At 44.9% G+C, this 24452-nt stretch overlaps 1 protein-coding gene across 1 annotated transcript in view; it reads right to left on the minus strand.

Moving 5' to 3' along the window:
- TBX15 (T-box transcription factor 15) overlaps nucleotides 1-19963 on the minus strand; it is a 142740-nt gene extending 122777 nt beyond the window's left edge. The window contains exon 1 of the mRNA XM_079144330.1: nucleotides 19265-19963. Within this exon, the coding sequence (XP_079000456.1) occupies nucleotides 19265-19469 (205 nt within the window). The 5' untranslated portion in view covers nucleotides 19470-19963. The remainder of the gene's footprint in view (nucleotides 1-19264) is intronic.
- Nucleotides 19964-24452: the final 4489 nt, after the last annotated feature.

Below are 24452 nucleotides of genomic sequence, written 5' to 3' on the forward strand. Positions count from 1 at the left end.
ATGTATTCAGAATTAGTCAATTTTTCAAGCCTGAACTAAAATACACAATTCATTATAAGAAAATATAACTTTTAACAAATTTGGTGTATAAAAGTCTGGCTTCACCTAACAGGCATGTGACCTCATTTTATCAATGAAAAAAAAAATTTGTCCTGAAGAGTATTTCATTCTAGATCACTGAAAAAAAATTCTTGTGCAATGAAAAATATTTTGGTCATCCAAAAATTCTATTTATACATCATGTAAAAATGTATATACTTCAATATACATAATGGAATATTAACTCAGCCAGAAAGAAGAATAAAATTGTGGCATTTGGCAGTAAATTATAGAGTTGGAAAATATCATGCTAAGTGAAATAGCCAATCCCAAATACCAAAGACTGAATGTTTTCTCTGATAAGTAGATGTTAATACACAATGGGGAGTTTGGGGACTGGTAGGGAAGAGTGGAGGAACATTGGATTGTATATAGGGAAATGAGGGAAGGGAGCAGGCAGGAGGTAGGAAAGATGGTGGAATGAGACAAACATCATTACCCCATGTACATGTGTGATTACAAGAATGGCATGACTCTACATCATGTACAACCAGAGAATGAAAAGTTGTACCCCATTTGTGTACAATGAATCAAAACACATTCTTCTATCATGTATAAACTAAGTAGAACAAACAATAAAAAGTCTATATTTCAAAATAGATACAGTAGTATCAATAATCTCATGGATGAAAATAAAATACAGGTATATTTGTTGGAGGCTATGCCATGCGGACTACGCCAAGATGGCACCTGGCAGTCAGCCAGAAGTTGTTTTGATCACATTGGCGGTGAGGAAGTCGGTTAGCATAGACACACTCAGGTGCTTTATCATTGGCCGTATTCAAGTGAGTCCACTGCACACAATGCGTGCACATGTGTTCCCCAGTGCTCCTGCTCGTGCCTGCTCCTTTTGACCTTTGCCATGATTGGGCAGCTGGCTCCTTGCCTGATCTTCCCTTAACTGGCGTGCCCTACCCTCCACCTCCTTGAGGGAATATAAGCAGGCAGTAGGCAGAAGGCAGAAGGCAGATGGCAGATTGCAGATTGCAGAGCGGAGGACTAAGAACACACCTCTAGGTCGCAGATCACAGATCGCAGTATGTGGGTCGAACCACTAAGAAGCACTTCTGATAGACAGCACCTCTAGCACGCACCTTAGTTCGAAGGATGCAGGACACACCTCTAAGAAGAAGCAGCAGAACTCTAAGAAGAAATAGATCTCTGAAAGCGTAGCAAGTCTCTTTCTCTAAAACTCCCTCTCAAAGCCTCTCTTCCTCTAAAATCAAGCAAGCTTCTCTTCCTCTATAAGCTAGAGAATAAGCAAGCAAGCAAGGAAGCAGCTCAGGAATAGAAGTAGTTTATTTCCAGTCCACCTCCAATAAATACCCGTGAGATTGTTGCTGCAAGTGGTAACAAATATCTGCGGGATTGTTGCTGCAGGCGGCAACATATATTTACAGATACTGTGCTAAGAATATTAGAAGAGTTGGTACTGATAATATCTTGTACTCATAGGTAAGCAGGCTGTTCTGAGTGAAGAAGAAAAGGCCCTGAAGCTCTTAGCATGGAATCTAGTTTGAGGATTTGTGATTCTGTTGTGGGTATTGGTACCATTATTCCCATCTGAAGATATGCATGTGAGGTGAATGTTGGATTGTGGGCTACCACCGTAAGTGCACAGAGCTTCCCTGTTTGCCCAGAGTACTTCAGATAAATATATCAGGACTCAATACTCTATCTTGAGTACCAGAAACTTTAAGTCCCCTTAAAAAGTACAAATGCAAGTGGGATTAGGAAGTCAGTTTTAGGTTTCCTAAGATAGATAGAATGGCTCTAATGTTCTGATCAATATATCATCTACCGCAGACTATGGGAAAGATCTAGGTTAAAGAGAGGCCCTCAGCAAGTCATGTAAGGCAACTCACACAACATACAGAACCTCTCTCTCCTCCAAGTATCTTCACCAATTCTCCGAAAAAATGTACTCATTCCCTATATGTTAAGCAGCTCAAAAGACAGACTTCTCTCAAAATCCTATGGTTCAGGTCATCCCATCTTACCCCTTACTCAGTTGGGCCCACATCTTTGTGAAACAGAAAAAAGTGGGTCTCAATCTGTGTGGTTATTATAGGGGCCCCAAGTCAGGGACCTTCTAGGGTTATTCTGTGGTGGTTGAGCCTGACTTTTTGGACCCGGAGACACCTGAAAGGAAGCCTACAATTTAGTGAAGAATCAGAATGCTGATGAATCAATAGGAACTTTCAAATCTTTATGGACAACCTATAGTACTTGCAATGTGCTCCAGTGTGTATAGTACCCTGCTTTGGAGATGGGCAAATGGGATCTTTCATGGCCTCTGACCAGATCTTGAGGAGTAATAATGTTCCCCACTTCTTGGGTTGAGTTCCTTATTCACATTTCCTTTCTAAAGTAGATCCAGATCAAGTGCCATTTTGTAGTGGTACATGCTCAAAAGATACCAAGAAATTCAAGATGCATCTTGAAAACATAGCCTTACAATTTAGGTTCAAAGACACGCAACTAGAGAATGACTCAGTCATCCTACTTGTTTACGTGGAAAGTGCAGAGAAACTCTTTTCCCATGCTTGGAGCTTAAGGCATCAGCTCCCCAGATCTGTCAGGCTCCCTGTGGAAGTCTGGCTCTCAAAGGTTATCTCCACTCTGCAGTATTTAGAATCACAGCTTGAAAGCCACCAGCCCTGCAGAATCCACAGTGACACTGGATCAACCCCAACAATCCATCACCAATGTGCGTACAGTAGCTAAGAGTCCCAAAGCAAGTTTGGAGAACCCCCTTCTATAGCAAGTTTCAGCTACAGGTAGCAGTAAGGAAGGTCAGAAGATGTAACTGACAAAGGGAATAGAAATCAGAGGCTATTTTCTTCCTTGACCATCTGAGTCAGACCCAGAGCAGTACTACAGAATTTGATGAGGACAAAAACCAAACCTGACACTCTGTATATCCCCACCCCTTACTCTCTATGACTGTGCTGTTTCTGAAATGTATTCTCACAGAGCTGCCTCACGTGCCTCAGTCACCCAGCCTGCTCATAGACAGCCTTGAGCTTCAGGGGAATTTTCTCCTTATTTTCTCCCGACACCTACCTTCCCCCAATCGAGGAGCTGAGCCCTGAACTGGAACCTCCGTCAGTTTACTCACATAGTCCCTACTACTCATGGGAAGAAAAAAACCAAAAGAATTTCTATCATTCTGCTTGAGTTTAACCCAACTCTGCTTTCTCAAGCAAACATATGCAATCTGTCTTTCATTTGGAGATTTTTTTGCACTTCTGTTTAACACTGGGGATTTTCAGATTTTCATTCTACTTCTTTCTCTTCTTTGCTGGGCAGAAAACATGCTGCTGTGACTATAAGGTCTGGAAAAATAGGGAAAGATGGGACAGATACTCCCACAAACTGATCATGCTTCTAAATGTTGATGCTTCATCAGGCAACACCTCCAGAACAAACACCATGCAGAGTATTCAGCAATTCCTCTCCACCAAAATTCCTTCTAATAGTACAGTTAGCTAATCTTCCTTCCTTACTCAAATCTAGTGGTCTCATCCCAATTATAAATGGAGACTTCAGGATAAAGAGAAATTAACTGATGTGTCTAAGGACCAATTCTAAAATGTAGAAAAGATCAAGGGAAAGCACTGTGTGTATATGTATTTACATGTGTATAAAGATGGCCACAGAACAAAGAGAAAACACCAGAACCAGTGTCTCCTCAGGTATAAGCATTGATTATTCAATAGTTTAAAGGTTAAGGCCAATCTAATAGGATAAAAAATACTTAACAGGTGTATATCTTGCCAAGGAAAAAGCAGATTGGCTGGTAGTGTGAAGCTTCCAGTTTTCTCTGAAGACAAAAGCAAGAGAAGAGCCTTGCTCAGAAAAGACCTCCCAATAAGAGTTTTCTAATGTTGGTAGCCCAAGAGGAACCTTGGCTTTTGTATGCTCTTGGCTACACATTTGAAAGTTGCAGATTACCTAGCCAGGACTCCCTTGTGATCATAAAATCACACAAGCACCCTGGTATCATGTTGACACAGAGAAGCCCCTCACAAAGGAGCTAACTATATAGACTACAAGTGAAGATGAATTGGTAGCATCCAAGAACTTTCCTCCATAATGCTAATACCCAAACAGGTGACATCGGCATGGACACATCATTTTCTGAAGTCATCACATGTTTTAATCTGGATACCATGTCAATTAACATTTACATCAACCTATCCTTCTCCATCTTGGAATATTCCTGTCATATTGAGTGCTTAAGAGGGGTCTTGAAAATAGGATACACTTTCTTCAAAGAGCATTTTATGGGGGGCAGTAGGAGGAGTAGTGCTCCAAAAGCAGCAGGAGAGATGATGGCATAGAGGGGGTGAGCCTGTGAGGAAGGAAGGACCACAAAGAGAGCAGCAGTGCAGACAAGGTAAAAAGGGTACTCGGGAACAATCCTGTGTCAGCACTCTCCAAATGGTTTCTCATAAAAACACTGCAGAGTTTCTGAGTTTTCTCAGCTTCCCAAAAGCATAATAGGAGCAAGGTAGGCAGATGACAATATGGGGAGCACTTTCTATGTACCAGGCACTGTTCCAAGCACTTGACATTTCTCTCACTTGATTCTCACAACAGTCCTGAAGCAGGTATTACTACCCTCATTTTATATGTGCACAACAGAGGCCCAGAGTGGCTAAGTCACTAGCTCAGGGTCACACTGTCAGAACTAGGTGCTCAAGGCAAGTCCCCCTAGCCCCAAAGCCTGCATTTCTCCACAATGCATTGTTGCCTCCACTGTCCTGGATTTCCACAGCAGCCAGCTTCTTCTGCTTCTAGGATATGAAGAGCCATGTGCTTCCTAGAACATTTTGTACACATCTCCCCATAGAGGCCAGTTAAATGCACTACAGGACTAGTACTCAGCTGACAAGACAATGGGGGGGAGAGTTCTCAAAATCCAGAAAAGATGCTGGGTGAAACCCCCTCAAAAGTCTATACCTATACATATGCCCAAAACTCTCCATTGGAAAAAAGCAGATCTTTCCACTCAGTACTCACCACCGATGAGCCACACAGCTGTGGAGGCCTAACAATTTGGGCAGGAAAACAGACAGGCAAAGAAAAAGAAGAATGTAGTCAAGCCCCAAGGAAAAAATGTTAACATCCGGAACAAATTCACCCACGCAGGCTGGGGAGCTGTTACACCCAGCTCTCCGTAATACCCCTCATCGTCTCCCAGCCCTTCCCTGCACACGCACACACACACACACACACACACACACACACACACACACACATACACACTCAACAAGGCTTGGCTATTTGCTCACCCCCTACAGCAGATTGGCCTGTGTCTGTTGGGAGTTCCTTCTGCAGTACCTACCACCCAGTCTGAATATCACAGAGATGCCTTAAATCTCTGTGATGTCACAGTCTAATCTGGGTAATGCACAGTTGCACCATATGGGATATAATGTTCTCAGGGATTAATGTTGGTCATGCAACTACTGCTCTGAACTCTGGAGAAAAAAATGAAATTGCCAAGGCCTGACTGGCTGCACATCTTGAAGAATCTACATTTCTAATTGGACAGATCTCATGGATGAGATCCAGTAAATCACTCAAGATTGCAGCATTCATCTCATTCTCTGCCACACTCTATATTTCAAGAGTTTGGCTCCATATAAGTTCCTTGGGAAAGGAAATGGGCCTAGAGATTCATATGCTTCTGTTGCTGCAAGAGTGTATCAAATTCTGTCAATCACTTGCCTACACAGAGTGGGGCTGGCAGTAGGAAAAAGCAAAGCTTTAAAACAGAGATGGACTTTACATCTTTCTTTTATTAGATTCAAAAAGTCCCTTTTCTATCATTGGGCACAATGGACAGGGATTTAACAGACTGTGCAATTAACAGCCAAGAAATGCATTAATGGTAAAAGTCTACACATGCAAATCCATGGGGTAGGGAGTGTAGATTTTCTCCAAATCCCTGCTGGAGACATCAGACTTCCTAAGAGAGGAAGGTTGCTTGGAGTGGGAGGAAAAGTGATGGAAAGACAATGAACAGGTGGACCAAAAAAAAAAAAAAAAAAAAAATCTCTGTTAAGTTCTCTGTAACTCACTACAGGCATATTATCTGCTTACAGTGATAGAAGAAAAATGGAGTACAGAGTTTAAGTGTTTGTTGGAATGAGATTTCTGCAAATAACTGATCCCATACCAAACAAGGCTTCTCTAAATAGAGCTGTTAAAAAATAAATGAATCAGAGCAGTCACTCAGAGGTTAAAGTTAAAGCCACGACTTTAAGAGCGGGTATACTTGCCATGGGTCCTCAAGGCGGTTTTCTAATCCTCAGGCATTAAAAAGAAGCCACTGTGGAAATCAGAATCTCTTCCTTTGTAAATTCAATCCATGGCAAAGGGATTTCAGCTGTGATTGCTGAGTTTGAAAAAATCAACAGTACTTAGAAATGCACGAATTGCCAGTCACTGCAACTGATATGTTTCTAAGCTGTTCCATTTTGAATCAATTACCAATGAGATTCCATCCATCCCGTTGTGAATGGAGGAGGGAATGGGTAAAACAGAACAGTTAAAGTTTCCCCTGAATTTCACTGCACAAGGGGATTTAGGCTAGGGAGATTTTAGATCAAATTCAATATATAGTCACTGCCCTTCAGACACTGAGAATTCTGAACATTAAAGTCAAAGAAATGCAAGTCACATTGGGAAGGCTGCTGGTGTCCCATTCCAAAGATGGTGGCATGAAAACTCAACCCTGTACTTCTGCCACATGGTGCCCTCTACTAGCAGGTATGGAGAAGTCACTTTAGGGATAGAAGAACTAATAATAACAAGGAGAAATGTGGAGACCTAAAACTGCAAATTTGCTCTCATTTATGACTGAACAACTTCTGTTGGGGACAGCACAGGCAGAAAGCATTCATTTTCATCCACAAAGCATTCTTCCTAGAGCACTTAAGAGTCATCTTCAGGGGAGGCAATCTACTCCAGTGGTTAATATTACCGAGTTGGGCACAGTGGCACACACCAGTAATCCCAGTGACTAGGGAGGCTGAGGCAGGAGGACTGCAAGTCTAAGGCTAATCTAAGCAATTCAGTGAGACTCTGTTGACTCTGTCTCAAAATATAAAAAGGGTTGGGGATGTAGCTTAGTGCTAAAGCACCCCTGGTTCAATCCCCAGTACACACACATAGATAGATAGATAGATAGATAGATAGATAGATAGATAGATAGATAGATAGATAGATAGATAGATAGATAGATAGATAGGAAGAGAGAGAGAGAGAGAGAGAGAGAGAGAGAGAGAGAGAGAGAGAGAGAGAGAGAGATAGATCCTGGAGCTACACAAAGCTGTTTTAATTCTGGCTGGGTCACTTAAAATGGACTAGAACTAGGTGACTGTGGGTAAGTTATTGAATCCATTGGACATCAATTTCCTCCTTTGTAAAATGAGGAAACAATTACTTCACTCCAAGCACTATTGAGTGAAAATAATGAGAATGTGAATAAAACCAGCAGCACAGGGCCTACTGTAGAGTGTGCCCTTGATTCACGAAAGCTTGGTTAGAGTTGTGGACACTCTGAGCTAAGATGATGTTTATAAGATTGGAGCAGTATAGGAACATCTGTCCTGAAAACAGACCTAGATTCCAACAAGAAAGAGTAGCTCCCTTCTGTGAAGAGTCAGGATCTGAGAGCTTGTGATGAGGCAGGGGCTGTTTGAAGGAGGCTGAGAGAGGGATTTCTTCTTTCTTCCTCTTCACTGAGGCAGCTACCTTATCCCTCTGCTGCCAGAAACAATACAAACCAAGTCTAGGGTGTAATAAGTTTTTAAAAAATAATAATAATAATAATTAATAAATAAATAATAAAATTCAGGTTTCTGTTTTCTAGAAGGAAGAAAACCGGGCAAATCAGGGCAGCCAGATGTGGGTTCTATCACAAGAATGGGGCTTCTGCTGTTTCTCCTCAAAAAGATTTCCCAGTCTCTTCTTTCCTCAGCTGCAGCTTAGTTATAGGTTTTTCCTTAATTTAGTCTCTTATTCTTTCTCTCTCCCCTCTCCCTCTCTCTCTCTTTAACTCAACCAATCAACATACACTAATCCTTTACTACAGACTCAGTTGATACAGCTGGTTCAGTTTGTCCAGAATCCTGGGGTCCCATCAGAATATGGCTTTAAAAACAAAGAATAAATCTTTCTATTTCCTATTAGGCAAAACCTGACCTTTTGAGAATTTCTGAGCTCCAGGTAGAAATGTCAGTAATTAATGAAAGAGGAACTTGCTTCTATTATTCCACTTCCCTGCATTCAGGGAGGCCCCTCTGTCCTCTTATTGAGGACTGAGTTTGAAAAAATCAACAATATTTAGAAATGCAAGAATTGCCAGTCCCTGAAGTCTCCCCAAACCCATTTTCAGTCCACCCCTTCCTCCTAGGATGTTAGCCATAGGTCCCCACCCTTGGACACCATCCCTCCCTTAGATGCTCCTTCAGGTTCTCGTTTATTGACACACTGATTCTGATGCAACCTTGAATAGCAATGGCTCTCAATTCTATTTTACTTTATTAGTCACATGTACTCAAACTCAGTACTGTTTCTAAACATAACCTATAAACAGAATGAGGATCCCACTTCAAATCCCAAACACTCTACTTAAAGCAAAAGAATGGGAAAGGGGCAGTGTCTCCTTATAGATTACAATTTGCAAACATTTCTTATCCAAACTGGTCACTAAGGTGAGTAATCACCATTAATTCAGTTGATAGAAATAATAGGTACTGTGTTAAATTCTTTCTTCTTATATGCACACTATCTCAGTTGATCCTCATATCTACCCTTCGATGAACACATTTATTATTCTAATGTCACAGGTGCAGATACTGGAGTTAAAAGGAGATTATCTAAACTGCCCAAGGTTATAAAACTAGTAAGTGTTAGAACCAGGGCTAAGACACAAGCAGACTGACCTCAAGAATCTGAGTTTGTAACCATTATACTGTGTAATTGATGCACTCATTGCACCAAATAGAAATGATAAGAGTATCTCAAAAGCATTTGAATATATATAATTAATACAATATTAACTAGAATGCATATTTGTATATATGCATATATAATACATAAAATAACCTTAGTATGATGACTGGTACATAGCACATGTTCAATGAATGCTTTTATTTGTTATTATTTTCATATAGTAATATTAGCATTATTATTATATATTTTATTATTAATTAAATGCTTCCTGTGTGCCAGTCACTTGTACTAAGTTCTAGAGCAACAAAAGTAATGACTAGACCCTTGCCCTGTAGCAGTTTACAGAGTAGTAGTGAGAAAGCAACCAGTTAGTCCACTCACATGATTACAGAGGTCTGCACAGGGGCTGTGCCAAATGGGATCATCAAATGAGGGTGGGGAGCCATCACTGGGGTTTGACCCCAGCTGCAGAAGTCTATAAGGAAATGAAACCTCACAAGATAGAAACATGAGACACACTCCTAGGTGTGTGCTGGGCTCAGTCTTGCATCTGACCCTGCCCTCGAGTTCAGCTGCTATGAATAGAGGTCTTGAATGCTAAGCTGTCTTCTGATCTATCTTGTTGACAAGCGTTTTGCCTGTTACTAAGTCATCCTTTTAGCATTCTCACATCTCTGCCAGATCAAGATCTCGGCTTAACAGACTAGACATGGAAAATAGTTACTAGTGCTTTCCATCAGGCTCCCACAGTAATGGGGGGCAACCAATATGTCTTTTTGACCCTTTAAATCAATTCACTAATGACAAAGTTGTCTTTTTTAATCCTTATTTTTCAAATACAGTTTTTACAGTTATTTCTGGGAAGGACACAAAAAATGTTCAAAGCATGAATGACTTCCATTTTCTTTTAATTCATTAATGCTATAAAACGCTTTTAGCACCATTCACATGGGTGACAATTGGTTACAATGAACCCAAAGGTCTGCAAATCACTGATCCAGGACATTCTGAACATGTGATATTAATATGAATTTTTTTTTAATTTTATGAAAGTGCTTTAATTTTAGCTCCAAAAAAAAGTTGTTTTGTTTTTGTTTTTGTTTTGTTGGCTTTGTGTTGCTATTGTTGTTACTTTCCACAACTACAGTAAAACTTTCCTCATTCCAAAAAAGTAAGGAATGGGTCAATTAATGGCCAAGGTGCCTTAGGAGAAAATGTAAATACTCAAAAAAGTTAACTGAATCAAAATAAAAGTTAAGGGAATATTATAGAAAAGGGGCCTCAGTTTTCATTTAAGAGCAGCCCCCTCATCTCAAACGCCAAGAATAGAGGCCCCATCAGTGGCTACAACACTTTAAAATATTTTTTCAAAATTAACATATCTGTCTTTATATCCCTGGTTCCAACATTAATGGTAAAGTTAGAACTAGAATCTAGGACTCCTTATTTAAACTAAGCCAGACTTCCTCCTACCATAATACACAGATATGACACAGAATACAAGGACCTGTGTTGAAAGTTTTGCAGTGTAGTAAAGACCCGTAGTTATCCACATAAGCAACTAAGTTTTCTGAAATGTTTTACTATTCAGTATTCCTCTGCAAATTTGTTTACACCTTTAATTTTCTAACTAAACCATTTTTCTAAATAGTAAATAGGTATAGTCCCTCCCTTGTTTTGGGGTCAAAAAAAGGGGGGGGGGGGGGGTGGAAACCAGATTATTAATTAAGCTTCTGACTTGAAGAAACTACTGGAACCCAGGCAAAGTATTTCTACGTTCACAATCACTTATTGCCACAAATGATTGCCCCTGAAAATCTGTCATTTCTTTTTCTGGAGCAAGAACGGAAGCTCTGAACCACACAAGTCACCTAACCCCACGGTTTACAATTCTGGGCTTTGTAGCCCGGTGAGTCTGAAGCTTTAGAAAGGTGCCTGGGGTAGGGCTTCCCTCTGCCCACTAAGCTGAGGTCCAGAGAGAAGGCTGTTCCCACGGGCTTCTTACAGAACTTAAGTCATTTCTCAGGGACTAGTAGTCACTTATTCTACTTTGCAGGGTTGGTGGTTTCTCTTTGAAGAAAATAATAATCTCCAAGAACAGCGGACATTTACCCTCCCTTTGTCTCCGTGGGCGATTCGATTCCGGGTTTCGGACAGGGGGCAACTCTACCTTTAAGGACCCCCTTAGTCAACCGCGGATCCTCTGTCCCACCGGAATCGGAATCCGCGGAATGACTTACCTTTTTAACCGATTGGCTACGATATTTACTGACCCTAGAATTACCCATTTGGAAATGGTTAGGGATTAAAAGTTCTGCAGGCCAAGGGATTCTTGGTTTCTAATTGCTAATGTTTGAAGTCAGTTTGATTCCTCGGAAATTTGTTTAGCCTGATGAAAGCAAAACTCAAACTCCCCTCAGGGCTCGAGGTGTAAGATCCTTGGGTTCCGTTTGGGGGTTTTTTGTTTTGTTTTGTTTTGTTTTGTTTTTGTTTGGGGGGGGTCTCTTTTGGGGGCATGTCTTTTACCAAGGCTTTCCTGGTTACCCCAGAATGCCCACATTTCCCCAGGATGTAATTAGAGCTAAGAGGAGCACAGACCATCCCTCACAATTCCGTTCTCCCTGATTTCAAAGGCTTCGCCGCGATCCCCGTCGCGCAGGGCCCGGGACCGGCGGGCTGGGAGCCGCGCTCCGGGACCGAGAGCAGGACCTCGGGGCCGGCGCACCCTGGTCGGGCAGCCGGGCGGCACTACCGTCGTCCCCGCCCCTGACCCTGGGCGCCGGCGAGGCCCGGGCGAGGGGCCGAGCGCGGACAGACGCGGCCACCACCCTACTCTGACTTGTGAAGGTCACCCAAACTGCCCTGTTTTCCCAGGGATGGGTTAGTAGTAAGGGATGCAATCCCAGTTCCTGAAATATCATATGAAAACTTCTGAACTGGGGCGGAGGAGATGGACGTTTTCAATGTGTGCGGAGGAAGTTTGGAAGGAGAAAGGAAGGGTGGTAACTTTTCTGAGACCCTATATGAGGTGGTAACCGTTTTCCTGGTTGTGGGATAGTAGAAAAGGCAGCGGCGGTGGGATTAAGAAAATGACATTATTACCTCGTGTACATGCATGATTGCATGACCCATGTGCTCCTACAATATGTATAATCAGAAAAATGAGAGATTTCACTCCATTTATGTATGATCTATCAAATGTACTGTCATGTACAACAAATTAGAACAAATAAAAAATTAATTTTTTTAAATGAATTTACAACTTAGAGAAGTGGGTGTTAAAACTCCAGGGAACAGGCTAGGTATCTAACAGGGACCTCTAATGATTGCTTTTGAAAGGGAACTCTATGCAGATAATTGTTTATTTGGATTTTGTTTTGTTTTTTAATCCTATAAAGAAGCCAGCAACTTTCTGGAAACAACTTATTGGAGCCTCAGCAACTATATTGTAGAAAACATAAAATAAATTGGGGCGGGGGAGCTTCTACATGTATTTCTTATGCTTTTAAACTACTTTCCCCAGATGGCAATGTTTCTCTGGTTATTGCCATAAACATGATTATTATCCAGAGTTCTCTTAGCTATTCCGTTTACTTTTTGCATGAGAGAACATGAATTATTCTTCAAAATTAAAACCAGCATTCTGTCCATCCAAAATAAAGATGGCATTATTCACAAAATTAAATGCCTAATTTAGTTAGAAAATTTTCCACTGTCCCTGTTCTTTTAAATCACCTCTGTACAGTCTCATTTTCTGGTGTTTTCTCTGAGACTTTAGTCAAAGTCATCTGTTAAATGAAAACAGTGTTGAAAGTTTTCAAACCTGTGATTCTCTAGAATTTTCAAGTAATACCCAAAGGTGACAAAACTTTTGGCCTCCCAAATTTTGTGTTCCCAATTTGTTAAACTGGCTACACACATACACACACACACACACACAGAGCAGTTTCTCATTCCTGGAATGTTATCTATATCCCACTCAAAAGGGATAGATAAAGCATTCTGGTGATAGTATGGTGTTCACATGCACAAATTTGTATATCAACACACACCTGTATACACTTTTTATACAATTCTTTGTAAAGGACAAAATTAGATACTGACTAGTTTTTTAAATGTAAAATAAAAAGTAGAGGTTGCAAGACTTGTTTTCACTTTTGGTATCAAAAGCTCATCCAGTTTGTAGTCAGCAAAATATCCTTTCTCAAAGTGAAACCATTAATGGCACAAAGTAGGTGTTGATTAGTCCTTACCAGTTGCTTAAATTCCCCACCTCTTCCCATTTCACAGTAGGTCCTCCCTACTAAGTCTCATTTTCCACTGGGACACTTAGAGTAGGGGCCTCACTTAAATTAACTAATGATTATCCTTCTCGAAAGAAGTGTAAACAGACCCTGATTTATAAATTTGCTAATTGCTGTCCCCAGTGCAGACCCCCTGTGTATCGCAATCATGCACATATAAAACTCCAGGCTTACAAAAACTAGCAAAAGGAAAACCAAAAATAAACCACATGGATGAAAGAGAGAAGGAAAAGAGATTACACATTCCACCAGTTTTCTACTTATCCCTTTTGTGAAAAGCGTCCCAAAAGGTCAAAACTTAAACTTCAGGTGGGAAAGCTACTTAAATATTCTCTGTATTCAGTCTTTTTAGAGCAGGAAAGCAATAATCAGCTATACTTTCAGAATAACCATCAATGGATTTCTGCATTTCTAGGAAGGAAAATGACATGCCGATCTGCTCTTCATCCCTGTGAAACTTGCACAGGTCAACCTTGCTCCTTCCTCTCTCCTTCCTTCCTTCCTTCCTTCTTTTCCTTTCTTTCTTCCTTCCTTTCCTTTCTTTCTTTTTCTTTCTTTCTTTCTTTTCTTCCTTTCTTTTAATCTGAAGCCACCCGGAGAAAGAATTCACTCACAGATGTAAAAGGTAATTGTTTTTCTCTCCAGTATAAGAAATAAAGTTTCACCAGAGTCCATAATCAGAATATCAAAAAAGTTTTTTTCATCATATTAATATTTTAAATTTTGCCAACAGAACAATTATGATGGATTTGGAATACTTTGCTCTTTTTAATAGTAAGGAACACCCTAGTAGAGACTTGGATGAATATAGCGTTTAGGTCTTCTGAGCCAAAGCATATTTGTCTTTTTTTCCTCCTGATTCAATATGAAGGATTAATGATGAGGGGACTTTTTGCATTAGATTTATGTTCACACATGCAAAGGATATTATGGAGATACCATCAATACCCCATATTTTTGGCCCTCACTTCATGCCATTCTTCACTGGATCCTCTCATGCTGTACGTATTTAAAATATTTTAACTAACTTTAAATTTTATACCTTTTGAAATAATTAGTATAGGGAAGAGGATGTGTCAGGAAAACAGCAATGCATCAGTGGTAATACAATTTCAGTCCAAAGTCCACTTTAAGAAACTTCCTTTCTCCCTGCATAAACGTTGCTCCGTGAACTTTTCTTTCTGGAAATTTCATGTATGAAAATCAGTAAACCCAAAGCGGCCAGCTGGGAACCCCCAAATAGTGTTCATTAAGAAACAGCGTTGGGTCCGGGGTGGAAGATCCGACTTCAGAATAGCAGCCCCGGGAAGCTGCGTGCTGATCTGCTCAAGAAAGCCTTTGCCACGCGTTAGGTTTGTACTCTGGGAAGAGTGCGGAGCCGGGACCATGGGGGTCGGAGACACTAAGGGGTGGCAGAAGCAGATGAGGGGCTCCGCTGAACCTCGTAGTAGCGAACAGAGAGAACCGTCCCCCGCACGCCCCTTTGTTAACCCTGAACCTACCCGGCTAGCTTCTGAAGCATGGCGATGTCTGGGCTGGGAAGGAGCTCAGAAGGTGCAAACGACCGCACACGTCACCTTCTTCGCGATCACAGCCCAAAGTGTGGGCATCCTCGTTTTCCCCAGTCCTTGTCCTCTAGCGGTTTACTGTCGTCATTTCTTAGAGATGGAGCAGACTTATAATTTCTTCCTTTTTTTCTACTGGTTTCTACTGTGGTACCGCTCCAGGACCGGAGTTGCAATAGAATGTCTGCATAACCTGCTCTCCACCGCCGGGAGCCATGGCCGGGCGCTCTCCCAGTCCCTCTCTGCTCTAGTCATGGTCTGACCAGCATTCAAAAAAGGCGCTTGACAGTCATGCCCCAGCGAACAATCATTCTCACCTACGTATGACAAATTCAGACTTTACCTCCTCCCTGGTTTCTCCTTCACACAAGGTCGCTTATCAAAAGGGTGCCCTCTACGGAAGGCCAAAACCTTGGGTTATGTCCAACCGACACTTACTTTGGCGGGCTGAGGTCTTGCAGTCTGGAGGCCTGAATGCGTGCAGAGGCACAGGCAGCACAGACAACTAGGGTTCCTTGCCTGGGGCGCTACCCAAGACAGACGCTAAGCCTAATATGCCACACACCTTGTCCCTGCAGTCTGAGCCACCGGTATGTCCTGGCTGATGCCTGCACTAGATATTTTCCCCACTGGCTTCTAACTCATCATTCTTTATTATCCTTAAACATCGGTTTACAGTCGCTTCCTCCGTTTCACCCAGTTTCCCTGTTGGGAGTCAGGCAGGTAAAAGAAGTAATGGCAGGATTAAAATCTCAGAATTTTACTCTGAACCAACAAATAAACTAGCAGATTAATTCATGTGACCAGTTGATCTTGGGAACTCTGAAGCACAAGTGCCTTGAGGCAAAGAAAGCGTCAGTTTGTATTTTGTTGTTGTTTTGTTTTGTTTTGTTTTTTCCTGTCTCATTTCTGTAGCGTGTGTGTGTGTGTGTGTGTGTGTGTGTGTGTGTGTGCGCGCGCGCACGTAGGTACGAGAGAAAATGCAGGAGCCTGCGCTGTGAGAACGTGGGTGGGGATCCCCTGCGTGTCACACAGGGTGCCTGTCTATGCGTGTTCACCCGCGTGCGCTGCCACCTCTTCAGGCCTACGTAGCGCCAGGGCTGCATGGCTCTGGCCTGCAAGCTCAGAAGGGGAAAATACTTCCGCAGAAGGTTTGAATTATTTCGCTCCGCAGGAGACCCGGCCTCGGCCGTAGTCGACTGAGGATTCCGGCGGGAAAGGCCCAAGCCAAAGTTGGGGAGGCTGGGTGGAGCTGGGGATGGGGTTCCAGCGCAGATGGCGCCGCCGCGCGCCCGAAATACACTTCCAAGGCCGCAGCCGCAGCAGCTGTTCTGTCCGATCCTGGCTCGAAAGTTTCCTGTTGCTTAGAGAGAGAGGCGGGGGCGAGCAGGCTCGAGCCAGATTCCTCCGAAACGGGTCTTGAGACCCTCTCTAGCCAGTAGGGACTGAATCCTAGCGGTTTCTCCAAAAGACAGCGAGTGTGGGTGCGGGTATGACAGTAAGAGTACCTCATGAGCCCCCTCCCAAGTCTGGAGGACCTCGGTATTTGGGGGGCCACCAGGCTCTGTTGAAAATTTTGAAATACATACTGTGTCCTCTGACCGGTGAGTGCCTACAGCGCGCAGGCCGGGCTGGTCCCTCGCTGCTACAGGTTGGCGCCCCAGGCTGCGCGTGCTCAGGCGCCAACTAAAGCCAGCTCTGTCCAGACGCGGAAAGAAAAAGGGGCTGTGAAAAAGCAAAAGGCCACGTCTTTGAATTAAAGTTAAGTATTACAATCTAAGCCTCGGGTTGTCTGAGGATCCTGAGGATTTTCAGGCTCCGGAGGGGAAGACTGAAAACGGCGGTACCAGTCAAGAGTATGGAGATGAGAATGATAAATACAGTCACACTAGGCGGTTGTCCATGTGCTGAGGGGGCAGGGGTCCTTCCCTATCCCCTTGTCCATTTAGGTTTTATTTTTGCTGTTTTTTTCCGGCTTCTGCCTTGTAATGGGCCTAAGGCCTGTGAGTCTCACAGCTACCTCCCTGACCCTGCGTGACAGATTGAACAGAATTGTGAGGCCCAGCGCAGCATGGACAGAATGGGTTGCGTACACTACTCCTTCATACAAACATAGTTAAATGTGGCCCCCTGTGTCTGTTCGGGAGCTGTATTAGAGGAGAAAGCAAAGATCTGAAAAAGATTCCAATCCCTGGTCCAAATCCAGAGCCAGCAGCTCTGCCTCTGAGCAGCCGCATTTCAAGGACACCATAGTGCCCTTATTCTAAAAGATCTTTTCTCATCCTACTTCTGTTTCATTCAGATCGCTGTAAGAAAGCCTTAGAGATTGCCAGTGCTCCCCCTGGGACCTCCTTCGCCTTCAACCAACCTAACCATGTTATAGCCAGACTCTGCAGAAAGCCCTCACAAGAGCTCCTGGCTTCTGTTTCTTCCTTCTCCAGGACCCTTGCCCCTAAATATATTTTGTTTCTTGTAATTCAAATGCTTGTCTTTTCTAAAAAAGTGATAAAGTAAGGGAACTGACCGACTGAACTCTGTTACATAAAGTTAGTTCTATGTTAGGTCTTCCACCCCATCATACCCCACCCCCATTGGGCAGAAGCTATTGAACAAAAGTTTGAAAACCAATTCCCAAAGTTCTCATCCCTCCATCATCTATCTTTGCCCAGATCTCACTTTCGTCCTTTCCAGCTGAGAACAACAGGGGAAAGAGAAACTATGAGTTCAGTCCCTTATTATGACCCCACACATTGACCCTTTTGAACATAAAACCATAGACAGACTCAGTGACCTGCAGACTTCCAAGAGTGAAGTCTTCCCGCACAGGCCAGCTGCCATGTGCAGTTAAATAACGTTTGCTTCTTCCACTGTAGGGAAAATCAAAGAGAACCTCCCAAATCGCAAATTGTATAAGGCCTGCAAAAACTTCCACGAACTGTATAGAAGGCCCTAGTGAGATTCTGACAACAGATAAATTAGGTGAGGAAATTGGGTCTGGCCATCTAAAGGAAACACATTAGCCATGCTGTTCTTTCCTGAATCACACACGCAGGAGTTCTCGTGGACCTGTACCCGCATCCAAATACAGAGTAAGACTTGAACGGACGGAATAAATCTCCTTTTAATTTTCTTTTCATCGACTAATAAAAATAATTCCCCAGCACTAAACCCAAATTCCGTAACGGGCCGCAAGAACACGCAAAATTCATAAAACCCAGTCTCTGCAGGTCACTCGCTAATCGCGTTATTATTAGCCTCAGAGCGTGGAAATTGAACTGTCACTGCCTAAAGAGAAAATGTAAGCGACAGCTGTCCCTCCTCGAGTTTGGCCAGCGTTGAGTCTGGGATCCCCAAGCTCGAGTCCACGGCCTCTCCTACCACTGTGCGGGCCGCCGCCCCGCTACCGTGCTCTTGCCAGCGCGTGGACCTGGGTCTATTCCCCAACCCTGGTTGGTCAGCAGGAGCACCTCCAGCATGGTCACAGAAGTCTGGGCCGGAAAATTTCTGAAGTCGCTAAACCAAGCCGCGAGCGTTCTGTTTGCGTGCGCACAAGGTTCTTCTGACAACAGCTGTTCCCCCGGGCTGTTTTGCTGTTGAAATCTTGGCACTTAACACAAAACGTTAAGTTGTTTTTCCCTTTTCTAGGGTTCTGTTAAAATCAGACATTGACATCCGCCCTGCATTTTGCGTGTTCTGGGTGCATTGTAGGCACAGGATACGCATAGACACAAATTAATCGAATCTCTCCCCCCTCCTAATTACCCAGAGATATGGGACGTGAAATGTGATCCAAGCTCAGGACAAGAGGGTCTAACATCCATTCCTGTTTCCAATGGGGTAGAAATATAATTACCATCCACTATCTAAGTTAGTTGGAAGAGCAGTGGGTATTGAGACTGAAAGCTAAAGTGGGCATCTAGAGAGACTGAAGTTATCTGTGCCGAGAACGACGCGCTAGTCCTCCCGAGCGCTCAGAAGCAAGCCTTAGCTCCTCCTGGCTCCCGCTATTGCCTTAGACCCCGCACTTCCTAACCCAGGGACCTGCAGCCCTTAAGCTTAGGACACCCCAAACTCTGCGTTCCTCTCTAGAAGGGGATAAGTAAGTAGGTTTCCTTGCTTGAAGTTGGCGAAATGTAAGGCTCGGGTCAGTCCCCCAAACTGGTTCGGGCGAATTTAGGGAAGCTCAAAACATTTGCGCCAAGGAAAAGAAACCCGTGTTGGAGCCAGGCAGGGCGTCAGCGGCGAGGCCTTAGTCCACACCCGCCGACGTTTTTCGGCTTCCCCTCTCTGCCCGCCTGGCGCAGTCCGTCCCGACGCACTCACCCGGGTGGGGCTCCAGGCCGTGTGCCGCCGAGTCCTCCGAGTCTCCGAGTGGGCCTGCGGGGCTCAGCGCCTCCATGGACAGGTCCAGCCCCTTCTCCTCCCAGTCTCGCAGTTTCCGCTTTTTATTTGAGCCGATCAAGGCTTCAACGGAGAAGGCATGTGCTCGCGAGCTCAAGGCTACTGCAGATCTTCTCCTTTCACTCATTTTAGCCGCCCGTACCCCGGCCTCTGCTTGCCCCCGCTACTGAGGGAGCAGCCCGCGCCCTCACGCTCCGAGCGCCCGCCGGGCCCGGTCCGAGAGAGGCGGCGGCAAGGCGGCGGAGGCTGAAGCGGCGGCTCCGTACCCTCCCCCTGCGTCCTCCCCCGCCCTCCGCGGCCGGATCGGATCCGCGCCCCCAGCTGCCCCAGCCTCTAGGAACTAGCGCCCGGAGCGCCGCCCGCTAGCTGCATGAGCGCGGGAGTCCTGCTTCCCACCCACCCGGGCAGGCGCTCACAGGCTGTGCCGACTGGACTTCATTTTTTTTTTTTTTTTTTTTTTTTTAATTCTCTCCCTCTCTTTCTCCTCCCTCTCCCTTTCTCTCCTCCCTCTCTCTCTTCCCCTCTCGGTCTTCCCGTCCTTCCTCTGATCCAAACTTCTGGGAAACTTTTTTTTTTCTCTAAATTCCTCCCTTCCCAAGGAACAGGGGGCAGGCAGTGCGCTCCTGTCCGAGGGGTGAGGGAGAGGGAGGGGGGAGGAAGAAAAAGACTGAGGGGAAAAAAAGCCAGCCCCCAACCAATAGCAAGAAGGGAACAGGAGAAACCCTGAGAGCGTGAGCCAATGAGAGAAAAGGAGAGACTGAGGCTCGGGCCAAGGCTGCGCGCGGGTAGTAGGCTGGATGCTTCTGGGGCGACTTTAACCCCTGGCTTCCCGGTAGGGTTCACATGGGTTACTTGAGGGGGGACTTAAAGTTGATGTCTGATCTGTGCCCTTACAAACGCCTGCAAATCCTAAATCCGTACATTTTCCCCTCAAATCTGCTGGATCTCATAGACACTCCAAGCCCAGAATCAAATTAGTTGCAGATCTGAAATTGTGTGGCCCTGACAAAATGCTAACCTGCCCCAAAACGCTAGAAAATTCTTCCGATAAGCTCACGCCCGCCCCAGGTGCTTTCGGATCTATGAGTTCTGCCCAGTTCTCGCCACGCAGGTTCCTACGCTCCTATTTAATGTTTCCTAAGCGACTCTGGTTAAGGCAAAACGAAACAAACAAAAAAGTCCCGTTACTATCCAGGGTCTTGTAACTGAAAATCCAAACAGTGCTTCCTCTTTCCAGCTCTACCTGGTGGAGGAGGAGACACAAGCACCCTGAGAGCTGGAGACCGGCAGTGGAGCTTTCGGCTTACCGCGCCCTGGAGGGATCTCTCCGCTGGGCCCACACGCAACAAATACTCGCTTTCCTTGCAGCGCAGACGCTGAGCTGCGCTTCGCTTATTCCGGGCTCTTATTCCAGAGAACCCACAGAGGGATGCCGGGCAAGGGCGACTAGGAACTTTGATGATGGAGAAGAAACTTTTTCAAATTTTTCTTCAAATTGGGTCACCTCCAGAGCATGGCTCGCTCTTCGTCCCGCTGATCATTTCCCTCCTCCTTTATTTTTTAATCTCTTAGGATGATACTTTCTTCAGGAATACCTAAATAATTTAACATCCAACCCTCCTGACCCTTACTAAACAATCCTTTTCCCCACATTTCTACCGAAATTATGCCACTGGTCGCTGGTGTCAGTAGACCCTGAGCGCAATTTTGTGCGAGGCAGGCTCAGGGCCGAGAAATTGGTCCTGCCAAGCTGGGAAAACGTCTCCGATTTCGCTGGCGGCGGCCTGGACACAGCCTCCTCTTCCAGTCAGGACGCACGGTTCTATCCCCCGCTCAAAGAGGCCAGAAAGAGCCTAGTCCTTGGGGCGGGCGACGGATTAAGAGGCCAAGCAAATAAGTACCGCTGACAGCCAGGCCTCGAGCAAGTTCTGAATCCGTAAGTTTAGGCCACATGGGAGATCCACAGCATGTTAGAGGACATGGAAAACCAACTCCTGCATTCCCTCCGACGTTGGGGAGAGAAGGGACAGCACACGGGACCTCTGAATTGCCATATTCACCGCCTTACTGTCCAAGAGCTGAGGAAATCTAGTACTTGCCATTATTATAATAAGTGGTCTGGTGCTGGAAGCTGGAGTTTCGTGAATATGCCTCTTTGGAGGAAAGCAAAAAAGCTACTTTGGAATCTCCCTCAAATTGGGCTCCAACCCTAATGAGAAGAAGCTGGCAGAACAACATATGCAAGATGATGATGGTGGTAGTGGTGGTGGCGGTGGTTGGGGAGGAGGAGGAGGGAAAGCACTGAATGAGTGAGGTCCAGCCAGGTCTGGCCTCCCAGGCCTTCCCAAGAACCGGAGTTTCAATCTTGGAGGTCCCCAAGGAGAAAGAACCCAGGAAATCTGGAAGCCACTCACTGAAACCCTCTGTGACTCTGCTTGCAGACTCTGCCACCTGCAGACTCTGGGAACCCAGGTGGGGAGCTGCAGGGTCTCCAACCTCAGCTGCCACTGGCAATGTTTGCATTAGCTGTCCCCCAATGTGACTGTGCTTTCACTACTACCTGGCATCAGCAAAAATATTGGAAAGAAAGGCCAGGAATGTGCAATCCCCTTCCCCAGTGGCTCAGGCCTCCTCGCTCTGGACTCCTGATCCACTGTTGGCCTGGCAAATGCCCAGATTAGAGCCTGCCTGGACCAGACCAGGTGAGAAATGGCTAGAGCAACCCTTTAGGCTTTTCTAGGTCTTTCTTCAATCCCACCTCTCATCTCTCTGTCTCTGGCAGCTTCTCCCCTTCCTTCTTTTTCACAAGGCTGAACTGGATTGAGAAAAAGATACACCACAAGTCACACTCCCTTCCCTAAGCCCACAACAAGGACACACACACACACACACACACACGCACACGCACACACACATTTTGGTTACCCACCAACCAAAAGGCAAGTCTGGAGGCCTGAACCTATATATAGGTGTTCCTGGACATAATGTCCTGAAGACATACAAAGAAGGACAGTGCCTTCAATGATCCTCCTGAGTACCCTAACCTAGAACATAAGCAAGCACATAAGTTCTGGAAGAGTTCCTACACTCCCCTATTTAGGTTGAACTTAGGTTGCTCCCACCCCCACCGCAAATACAAAAATATCCTGGAATTTCAGGTTAGGCCACAAAAACTGACCCAAGTGAAGACAAGCTGGCTTGAAACATTCATGTTAAAAAGGGGTTTCCTGTAGGTAAAGGAGAGGGGCAGTGAAATTCTGCCACTGTATAGGGGTTAATCTAAGCCCCCACCATACACACTCATTGTATAACTTTGGTCTGATGGGGAGTAAGGTCTGGAGGAAATTAGGCAAGATGGTTCAATATGTGTGGTTTAAGTATATGATAGCATGCAGTTGGGGGTGTGAGAAAGGTTGCAGGGATTAAATGAAAGAAGATAAAACTGTGGTCTCTGATTACTGATTACTCACAAGGTTTTCAAAATATCCGCTTGTTACCCCAGTTTCTGTCTCTTTAAACCTTTGGGGATGAGTGAGGTCCCTAGATGAAGTTAATACTCTAGACACTCCCCAGGTTTCCCAGCTACAAACACCAACCTTGTGCCCTGGATCCTACAGGTGTTGAATCCACTTCGAGTCTTTTTTAGACCTGAAACAAATTGAGAAGGGCCCAACCCAGCCCCTACAGGATGCCAAAGAGGAAGAGTAGGTGTTCAGCACCTGGAAAGTCTGAAATCACTAGCTATCACTGACCACCTGCAAAGACATGAGGAATGGAAGCCCAGGCCTAAAGCTGGCAGGAAAAAATACAGGAAAGAAAGGAAAGCACAGGGACTGCTTGCCTAAAACTGACCATGATCATGCATCCTGATTTTTAAAAGGAAAAACAGCTCTGCAGCATCAGGACAAGAGTCACAGATACAACTTAAAATAGGAACCCCCCACATCCCGCATATATCTGTCTTTCCCTCTCATCACCCCATACCAAACTACCACCTTAAATTCCACCACTGTTGATGCCTCAATACTAAGGTGAGCCACCAGCAGGCTTTGATTTTGGAGTTCTGAGTGAGTAATTGAAAAGGAAGTTAAAAATAGCTGACCAGCAGGACATGTTAGACTGCTCCTAAACACGTGGGCAGGACACCCTATGGGGGCAAGGGAATTGTAATGAATTCAATGAATTCGGCCATCATGGCAGGTATAAAACATTATGAGGCGACTATGGGGTGGGAAGAAGCCATTGGGACTCCAAGTAGAGGTGGAGCCTCAGGACCCAAACTGTGTGACCTTAGGCAAGTACATTAATGGGCCAGTGTCTCCGTTTCCCGGAACGAAAGGGTTCTAAATTGGTCCGGGACTGGTCAGACTTGAGACTTTATTACTGCTGTGATCGAATCTTCTTAGAATGTGAAGCCAACATCCCACTTTTCACTCCTTTCCCCAAACTGGCGCCCCCAAACAACAAAAGAGCATGAAACGGGGAAGTGGACAGGGACCCTCAGGCATAGTGGGAGGGAGCAGATTTCTGGAAACGCCTACCTAAGGCCAGTTCCGCCCTGACGGCGTGGGCCCACTCCGGTCGACCGCATCTCCAGTCGCCCGGGTTGGTTCAGGTCGCCGTGAGCTGCGGGACCGTCGTGCGTCGTTGACTATTCAACCACCCCCCTCACACTTCTAAAAAATAAAAGTCCGTGGGGGCAAAAGGTCTTTAATGATGTTTTTTTGTTTTCGCGAAATAAAATCTTCTATTTTTATTTTAAACCAGCAGCGTGCCCACCTCTCGGTCCTTCCAGATGTTTGCAATAAAATCGCAGGTTTTGCCTTTGGGACTGGAAATAAAATTTAACGGCCTTCACCCTGTAATTATTCTCTTAGCTCGCCCTTCATAAATTTATCTGCTTTCTATCGGCGTTGGGGCAAGAGGCGAGCGAAAGGGAGGAAAGCCCCGATTTTATATTTGTGACTATAAAAAAGCGCCACCCGGTTTCCTCGCCTTCGGCCGCCGCGGTGTGGCCAGGAGAGCCGGGTCCGGCGGGCGGCAACATTGCACTATTGTTCGCCGACTTGGGTCTGCGCAGGAGCAGGGCCCCTCCACAAAGGGAGCCTTG

The sequence above is a fragment of the Sciurus vulgaris genome, assembly GCF_902686455.1.
Source record: "Sciurus vulgaris genome assembly, chromosome: 1".
NCBI classification, from domain to species: Eukaryota; Metazoa; Chordata; class Mammalia; order Rodentia; family Sciuridae; genus Sciurus; species Sciurus vulgaris.